The 9,644-nt window shown below is 55.7% G+C and overlaps 1 protein-coding gene across 1 annotated transcript in view; it reads right to left on the bottom strand.

The window, feature by feature from the left end:
• RAB11FIP4 (RAB11 family interacting protein 4) overlaps positions 1 to 9,603 on the bottom strand; it is a 114,880-nt gene extending 105,277 nt beyond the window's left edge. The window contains exon 1 of the mRNA XM_032428413.1: positions 9,445 to 9,603. Within this exon, the coding sequence (XP_032284304.1) occupies positions 9,445 to 9,603 (159 nt within the window). The remainder of the gene's footprint in view (positions 1 to 9,444) is intronic.
• Positions 9,604 to 9,644: the final 41 nt, after the last annotated feature.

Raw genomic sequence — 9,644 nt, forward strand, 5'->3', positions numbered from 1 at the left:
CTGGAAGAACCCTGGAGGCACTAAGGAGGCTGCTTTAGAGCCAGACGGACCTGGGTTCATGTCCCAGCTCCCCCACTTACTGTGGGACCCTGGACAGCTCCCTTTGCCTCTCTGGTTCTCGGGGCTGCTTCCAGGATGAAAGAGAACGAGAACTATGAAGGCAGACAGCACCGATCATTTCTTCATCCCCTCGGTCCACAGAAAAGTCACTAATGGCTGTGGGAGAAAGTCTGGCCATTGCACCAGGGAGGCCCATGCCTGGAAAAGTACCAGGCAGAGGAAAGGGGTCAGAGGTGCACTCCTAGGATGGAGAGCAGCAGGGATGCCAACAAGGGTCACGGAGTAAAGAAAGGATCCTGAAGAAAGGATGCCAAGAGGCACCATGCTGGTCTTTCCGCACTGTCTCCAGTTCTCAGAACATGACCCCCATTTTACAGATAAGGAGACAGGTCCATCCATCATAATAAGCACTTCGCAATAACCTAGGCTTTTGCTTCTTACAGTAAGGCCTCAGCCCTCTCCAGACCCAATGGCCAATGCGGGAAGTGAGAAATCAAAACCAGCTAACTCCAAGGAGGGGAGGGTGTCGCCGCCCATCCACGACTCCATAAGCTCACCATCTGGCCCCAGCTCCAGCCCTCACCCTCCCCGCCCTGGTTGTGCCTTCTCCCCATACGGCCACATGTCACTCCCTGAAAATGCCAGTCTCCAGCCCTGGATCTGTGCTTAGGCCCCAGGCCTGGCAGATACTTGGAAATGCTGGTTGCACGGTGAATGGATAGGCAGGGGAGGCTGGTGGAAAGGTGGGTGAACAGATGGATGGACAAATGGATGGATGTGTAACAAACGGATGAGTAGATGGGTCAATGGGGAGGCAGATGTTGGGATGGATGGATGAGCAGGTATGCACTGGCTGGCGGGCTGAGTGGATGTTTAAGTGGGTGCACTGTCAAATGTGCAGGTGGATGGCTGCGTGGATCGGGAGAAGGAAGGATGAGCAAAGGACGGAGCTCCAGGAGACAGACCTTAGCTCACTGTGCAAGAGAGGACTCAGCCAGAGCCTTGTCAGGACAGAATGGGCTTGCCTAGGGAGGCAGGGAAGCCCCAACTCTTGGTGGGGCTGTTCTAGAGTCACACAAGCACTGAATGCAACCCCACTCCCTCCTTTTGGTTTTTGTTTTGGTATAAATCAGCCCCTGGTTACCTGTCTATCCTGTCCAGGTGTGTACTGGTCTTAGATCGGGATCTTCCTGGGGACAGTGGCCACCAGAGGCCATGGGCAATCAATACCTGCGTTTGAAGGAAGGTGACCATCTTTTTTGAGTTTTGTGCCACAGCAAATGAGACATGGGTGAGACTCAAGGTCTTAGGTCAGGTCTACAGGGAACTTAGAGGTTCTCAGAGCTATCGTTTGGGCTATGGACGGAGGCTTACTCTCCTCTTGCATCCCTAGTGTACAAGTATCTGGATCCTGAGCTGCTTTGTTCCCCCTGTCCCCAAGAGCATGCAACTATGAACAAGGGGTCCCTCAGCAGTGACCCAGGGGTGGTGGGGTGGTGGTCCTAAGGTATGTCTCCAGGGGTGGGGGTCTCCAAGGATCAGAAGATGCTGGGAATGGGAGAACAGCATAGAGCCCCAAGTCTAATTGGGGGATGGCTCCAGTGAGAGTCCACTGGAGAGGGCCAGCGGTCATGTCAACAGCACATTCAAGCAACAAACCATGGCGCTGGCCAGTCCCTACTCTGTGCAGGGAGGAGGCGAGGAGGAGCCCTCAGACTGACAGGCTGGCAGATGAGCAGTCAGCCTCCCGGACAGAAGACAGTGAGGCGCGATGCCCTAAGGCAGCCCGGCTGAGGCCCTGGGACCCCAACCTGTGCCTGGCTTGTAAAGGGGGCTGAAGCACACCTTAACCAGGTCCTCTGTTTTTCCCTCAGAAAACTTCTCTGCTGTGGGCAGTGAGACAGAAGGGCCGGGGGAGAAGAGGAGGGAGGAAGGCAAGGGTCGGCCAGCAGGAGCAGGCCCGAGGCGCATTCCTTGGACTCGTCCGCCCGATGCTGGCACACGTCTCCTCGTGGACGCCAGGCGCATCTCCCGACTCGGCGCCCAGCCTGCCTCCCGCCTCACTCTTCCCCAGCCAGCACATTCTCCAACTTCTCTCCTTCTCTCACACCCTGCTTCCCGTGGGCTCTTGTATCCAAATCTGGCCGCTTCTCCACTGCTGCCCTGCTCTGTGCCTCCAGCATCTCTCGCCCGGCCTGTCTCCCTTCACTCCTCTTGCCCCCGCCCCCAGCCGCCTGCCCCCCCCCCCACCCCCCCCCCCCCCCCCCCCCCGGCCTGCTCCTGCCTCTGCCTGGGTCAGCCACCTGCAGACATGTGTGGGCCCAGCCGGTGCCCCACGTCACTCCACGCTCCACCTCCCTGTGCCCCTGTGACAGAAGAGGCCTCCCCCAGTCATTCTAGGGGCAAAAATCTTCCTTTGGGGGGCGCCTGGGTGGCTCAGTCGGTTAAGCTTCTGCCTTCGGCTCAGGTCATGATCCCGGGGTCCTGGGATCGAGCCCCACATCGGGCTCCCTGCTCGGCGGGAAGCCTGATTCTCCCTCTACCTCTCCTCACCCCGTGCCCTCTCTCTCTCTCACTCACTCTCTCTCTCAAATAAATAAATAAAATCGTAAAAAAAAAAAAAAAATCCTCCTTTGGCTTCGTCTCAGTATTTTGGTTCTTCCTCATACCTCACACCACCTGATAGCCATTTTTATGTCTTTGCCTGTCTCTTGTCCGGCTCTGGGCCACCCTGGTTTCCCAGTGCCTGGAAGTGTTTTGGCATATAGTAGGCATGCAAGATGTTAATGGAGAGAAAAAACATTTTTTTAACCTGGAAACATATATTAAGACAACCCCCACACGCAAAAGGTATTTCCATTAAGACTACGCTATAAAAATTTCAGGGCCTTCACCCAGTCTGTGTGTGTGTATGTGCGTGTGCGTGTGCGTGTGTGCGTGTGTGCGTGTGCGTGCAAGGAGACAGCAGTTAACGCACTGGTGACACTCATTCTGTTTCCGGGTCAGCAGGCATTGCCCCCATCCCTCCCTACCCCGGCTGGCCCAGCTCTAACTGCATTCCGGGCCGGCCATCAGTGCTCGGGGCCGGCGGTGGAACTGACGGCCGGCTGGGGGGACCATAGGGCCCGCGGTAGCAGGAGGCAGAGGAGCCCCCTTCCCTTACACACTTACTCCAGGGTCTGGCAGGAGCCTCGCCCGCCAAGTCTGCAAAATGGACCTGGGAACACGGGTGCTCCGGCCAGCACCAAGTTGCGCAGATTAGGTCACCGGCCCCGAATCTGCACTGTCCCCCAAGGCCGGGCTGCTGACCAGTGCAGGTGGCGGTGGGCCCCCCATTCCCCTGGCCAGGGGAGCAGGAGTGCGTTCTCAGCCATCTGCCCCCCCCCAGGTTCCTGGGCTCCCTCTCTCAGCCCGCCATCCCGGGGAGGCATGCGGGGACCCTTGGCCATAGGCAAAGAGCTGCTGCCCGGGCTCTGCTTCTACCACCCCACCTCCTTTCTCCTTCTTTGCCTCTTGGATTCTCTCCCCGGAGCTGGGGGACGTTCCTGGGCCTCAGAGTTGGGGCCAGGTCTGACCACCATGCCACCTGCCCAGGCTGGTAATTCGGAGCCCCATAGCAACCACCTGTGAAAGGGGGCAAGTCCTACTTCACAGGGTGGAGGCCCAGCACCCACGGGGAGCTCAGATTCTCTAGCCACTGGAACTACGCTGACAGCACAACTTGCTGTTTGGAAGGCCTGATTCTAGTCCCCCGTTTGGCACCCAACCACATCTGTCTGCTACCAAGTCCTCCACTACCTGGAGCTTTCATCTTCTCTAGAACCCAGTATCTGGGGAAGAAAGCTATAACCCAGAGAGGTGTGCCCTGTGGATGCAGGCCACTTCAAGAATGTCTGACAAGATGGACCAGTCCCCGTGGGCTGTCTTCACATGCCCCCTCCTCCCAGCACGGCCGAACTGTGGTGCGGGCAGGTCAGAGGCTGGAGAGTGCCACACCCCAGCTAGGGCTTCCCCGGCCGCGAGCCCCAGAGCCCGGTACCTTGTGCTCACTCCTCATGCCTGAGGGACCACAGTCTCTAGGGAGCACCCAGCAGGAGCAGAAGCATAGAAAAGAGAAGGTCTCTGTGGCCCACTCCTGTTCTGCTCCCCCCTCATGGGCCACAGGCACCCCTACGTCTTCTTCGAAGCTTGGAAGACCTAGGCCTTCCTTCTGTGCTGTCAGCTCTGTCATCTGGAGCATGTCCCCATTAGGGTGGGGCACATAGAGGGGGTCTGTTCACCAATAAAGGCTTGAATTGCACCATCCAGGAGTGACTTGCTGGGGCTTTGCAGGCCTTCTGGGCCTCTGCCAATTCTGCCCGCCACCCCTGCCCAAGTCCAGACCCTCTTCCTCTCTGACCGTATGTCACAGTCGCCTGCTAGAGCCAGCCTCTGTTCTCAGACACACGTCCAATCGTGCTGCCCGGCTTCTCCCACCAGTTACAGAGAATGGCTGAGCCTTTCCTGATCTGGCTCCTCTCTTCCTGTCCCTTCCCTACCTCCCAAGCTCCAGCCGCAGATATGGGGGACACGGTTGCTTCTTTCCCAGCAGCCAATCCACTCTCCTGGGCAGACCGCAGTTCCAGTTCAGGGTTCCCTGGCAGCTCACAAATCTGCGCTGGACGCCCCCACCCCCACCCAGGGCTGGCTCCTGAGGAGTTTTGTCCTGCCCCAGCCCTCCAACCCCTCAGCCAACTCAGAGAATCAGGCAGCACCAGCATCTCTCTCGTGGCAGTCGCGAGTGCAGGGGGGACCTGGGGACTGAGGGAGCCCCGCCAGGACCTTTATTTCATCTCCTGCCCAATACGAACAAGGAGGCCCCATGCCCCGGTGGCTTCTGGCCATATCTGGGGCGGCTGCAAAGAAGGGGTAAACTATAGACAAGTCCTAGTTGGCTAAAGCTGAGTTACCTCCCCGAAATAATGAACAACACCCTTTTGGACGTTGGAGTGGCCCTCCGTTCCCAGCAGGAAGGACAGGCCCACAGCTAAGAGGAACCGGTGCTCTGTTAACAGAGGGCAGGGATGCCACTCAACTACTTTTGTTTCCAGTCTTTCTAGCAAGAAGGAGCGTCTTCAAACTGGAAAAAGGACAAGAATATATGACAGGGAGTGTGGCCCATCTCTGGCTGCTTTCAAGGTCTTCCGTCCTCAGACTGCTGAGGGGCTAGCCCATCCGAGCCGGACAAGGAGGGTGGGCTGAGAGCAACACAGACTAGTCCCAGACCTGGACCTCAACCCTAGAGAACCCCGGGGCCCAGAACAGCCTCGCAAAGGTGCTTGCAGGAGTTTAGAAGACAATCATAACAAAAGTAGCAGCAGTCCTGACATGTGCCTACCCACAGAGCCGGGACTCAGCACGTCCCATATACAAGCTCGTTCAAGCCCTACGATAACCCAATGGAATGGGGACTATTATCATCCCCGATGAGTAAACAGAGGCCGAGAAAGGTTAGGAAAAAAAAAAAAAAAGCAAGACATAAGAAGCCAACATGGTTTCAGACCACAGTTCTACGTACTCATCATAGTCTGCTCCCACATATCAGGGACTCTCAGGATTTGGACAGTGGTGTTTCCCCTTATCTTTGTATTCTTTAAAAGGTCAATCTTTGTGTCTCAATTTTAGGTACTCATGTTTTTATCAAGTTTTCTTGTCTTCTCTTTTCTACTATGATTCCTAAGCCAATAAATCAGGGGGATATCAGAGGTCAACCTTATATATACATATACATGAGATCATTACTAATTCAAGTGCATACTTTATTCAGACTTCCTTAGTTTTTACTTAATGTCCTATCCTTGTTCCAGGATCCCATCTACATCACATTTAGTTCTGTCTCCTTAGGCTCTGCGTGGCTGTGACAGTTTCTCCGACTTTCCTTGGTTTTGATGACCTTGACAAATTTGAGGAATACTAATCAGGTGTTTTGCAGAATATCCCTCAGCTGGGGTTTGTCTGGTATTTTTCTCATGACTAGACTGGGGTTATGGGTTTGGGGAGGAAGACCACAGAGGTAAAGTGGCACTTATGACATCACATCAAGGGTACACACTGTCTCCATGACTTATCACTGTTGATGTTGACCTTGATCGCGTGGCTGAGGTCATGCTTCTCAGGCTTCTCTGCTGGAAAGTTACTCCTTCCCCCTTTCCATACTGTGCTCTTTAAAAAGCAGTCACTGTGCACATCTGACACGTCACTTATGGGGGGGGAGGGGAGTTATGCTCTACCTCCTTGATGGGGAATTATCTACATAAATTATTTATTCTGTATGGGAAATTCACCTAGTATTTATTTTTTCATTCATTCAATCATTTACTTTTATTAGTATGGTCTCATGGTTATTTATTTTATACTTTACAACCTAGTATATTTTGATGTGTGCAAAGGATTCTGGCATCCCTGGTGTTCTGGGAGTAGTTGGTAAAATGTGGGTAACCAGCTCTGAGAGGCTCACCAAACCCCATATCTAATGAACAACTGTTATCCACCCTCGAGCACCAGTGGGTTGGGGAATCAGGGTCTCCACCTGATTTTTGTACAAATGAAACAGAAACTGTCCAAGCACATAGAATTTTGAAGGGATCCCTACCTGTGGAGAAATGACTTTCCTCCCTTGTAGTGAGTAGGGAAGCAAAATGTTTGTGGGTCTCAATTGACAATACAGTGTGAGTAGAACTGCCCCTACTAGGCCCTGTCCGTGGTCCTGCCCTGTGTTTACTTTCAGCCTGTGGATTCAGACATTAAGCACCTGCTTCTCCAGCCTGCAGGAAGCATAGCATTTGAGAGTGTCAGAGGTAGGGTTTTAAATTCTATTGTCTATTACGATGGGATGAAACAAACAAGATGAAATTTAATCAGAATAAGGGCCAAGTAACAGGTTTTGATTCAAGAAATCACTGACACAGACAGACAAGAGGCTTGATCTCTTCAACAAGTCAGGATTATTAAAAAGATTTTTTTAAAGAAAGGAATTGCATTAGAGTAGAGAGACCCAAGGTCACAACAACTGATGCATCACACAGTTCTAGAGAGGAAACTGGTTTACACAAAACAGTAAAAATCGACATTTTGGGTCCAAACAGGGAGATGTGAATAAGGTCTGCATATTAAATGAGATGAAAATTTACTGAAGCTGAAAGTGCTGATCATTTACTAGAAAAAAATCAGGTGACAAGATAGTATGCACAGCATGATCTCATTTTATGAGGGAAATCTACATATAAGCAGAGAAACGGGGCTGGAAGGATGTGACCAAGGTGTCACAGCAGAGCTGCCTGGGAAATGGGAACATAACACTTTTATGTTTGCTTGCCCGTATTTCTCATTTCCTACTGTGCATATAAACTGCATAAGATTATGCTGTAATAAGAAGGAAATCACTGACCCTTCTCCAGGATTGAGGGGAATCCTGGTTTGGCAGAGGTTTCTAAGAAAGATCCCTGAGGGCTTGGGGGGCCAGAAAGTCAATATGAATGGAAACTGTGGTCTACCACGCAAAAGGCAGCCTCACCTTGAACCACCTGCATTTGTGTCAGATGCTGGGGTTGGAGCAGTCCTGGGGGGTCTCCTGACCCAGGCCCTCTGTGTTATTACTAGGAAAACTGAGTCCCACAATTAGTTGATGGCAGCTCCAGGGCCATAAGCCACAGATTTGGCCCCTGCTGGGTCATATGGAAATGGCTGGCGCTTCAGGAACAGGGGGTATTCGACCAGGAGGAGTAAAGACAGGAAGGAGTGGATGGGAAGGAGTGAAGGGAGCAGGAGAGCTCTTTTCAAATATTGAAAGGCTGCCACATAGAAGAGAGACCCATGTGAGTCCCTGTGCAGAAGCGCAATGACTCTGTGGCAAGCGGGTTTGGCTCTAAGAGTGCGGGAGGGAGAAGGTTCCAACAACAGCAGCTGTCCAGCTCGGGGATAAGGTGGTGATGCCTGCTGGGGGCTCAGGTGGCCTCCCACAGATTGCGGGGAGAACCGTATTGCTGTTCTGGAACTCCAGGCTCCAGCAGAGCCAGGCAGATACTTTGCCCCATGCCCTGCGTCCTGAGAGGGGTGCTGGGGCTCTCCCCATGCTAAGGCGGCTGCTCAGCTGGCCTCAGAGGGAGCCACTGGTGAGGGTGAGGAGCTTGGCCGGCCTTTGGGGAAGGAGAAGGATCACGATGGCTGCAGGAAATGTGGGCTCCAACAGGAACCACAGCACTGAGCTTCCTGGGATGGGGTACCTGGTTCTCAAACTTGATACCTGCCTCCTCCTCTTCCACCTACTGCTCCCAAACCCCGGCCATGCCCGGGTGCTATGGAGAGATGATTATCTCTCATCTCCCCTCTGCCAGGTGACAGAGAGGCATGGGTCCACCTAACCACGTCCTGGCTTCTCCCATGGACTAGGCCTGAGGTGCTCCCGGAAGAGAATGCCAGCCAGTGGCCCATCTGATGCCCTCGGCCCCCATGCTCCCCATGCAGAGCCTGAGGCCTTAAGTGGCCTTGGAAACTCACTAGGCAGGGCTTCTGTTCCCAGGAGAAAACCCTGAGCAGGTCAGAGTGGGCAGTGACAGGAGGGTGGGTGCCCTGCCCTCCCTGCCAGTCACCAGTCCCTGTGCCCACGGCAGGAGAGGACACTGGTCAAGGCGGGCATTTACTGATATTCCTCTGCCCACCCCACTGGCAACACCCACCCTCTGAGTCTTGCCCTGCTACCAACCAACGGAACTCCTGCTTCCCCCGAATAGACGCGGGCCTACCACAGGAGACACTCGGCTCGGCTGCCCCCCACAAGCCTGGCTCTGGCTGGCCTGCCGCTGCTAACACAGCCAGCTGCCAGCCAGGCCTGCCCATCGGAGCCCGAATGAGGGGTCACCAAGTGTCATCCTCCTTCTGTGCGCACGGTGGGTGCAGTCAGGCTGCAGAGCGCCCCTAGTTGGCCCCTCCACCCCCTGGCTGAGGCCCAGTGGGGCGCAAGCGCCCCCCCCCCCACAACCACGTCCTGGAATTCCGTTCCCACAGACCCGGGACGGCCCCGGGGCCGGGTTCTGACAGCTCCTGCCCCCCTCCCCAACATCGGGTGGGCTCTCACAGCCATCAGAGGGACCCGCACTGCGGGGGAGGGAAGGTGGGCAGGGAAGCCACCCTGGGCGTGCCGCGTGACGCTCGCCGCCGCGGGTGCTCGGCGCGGGGGGGAAAGCAGGGGTCCGACCCGGCCGGGGAGCCGGAGGGGCAAGAAGGGGAGCCCGGGGGGGAAAGGGACGCCCGCTTGGGCGGGGGCTAGGGGCTGGCGCCGGCGGGGCCCCTCCCGGGCGGGTAGAGGGCAAGGGCCGCTGGCGGGGCCCGGGGACACGGCGCCCTTACCTCCTCGCCTTGGCCGAAGCGCAGCCCCAGCGCCGCGACGCGCTCCACGCGCAGGAAGCCGTCGGGGTCGCGGCCGCACACCTCGAACACCTCGCGCAGGCGGCGCACGGAGCGCAGCAGAGCCGCGGGGGCGCCCGCCCAGCCCGCGCCGCCCGCCATCCGGCCGGCCCCGCGGCTAGCCCGAGCCCCGCGCCGCCCGC

This window comes from Phoca vitulina, unplaced genomic scaffold (genome assembly GCF_004348235.1).
Source record: "Phoca vitulina isolate PV1807 unplaced genomic scaffold, GSC_HSeal_1.0 scaffold40, whole genome shotgun sequence".
In the NCBI taxonomy this organism is placed as follows: domain Eukaryota; kingdom Metazoa; phylum Chordata; class Mammalia; order Carnivora; family Phocidae; genus Phoca; species Phoca vitulina.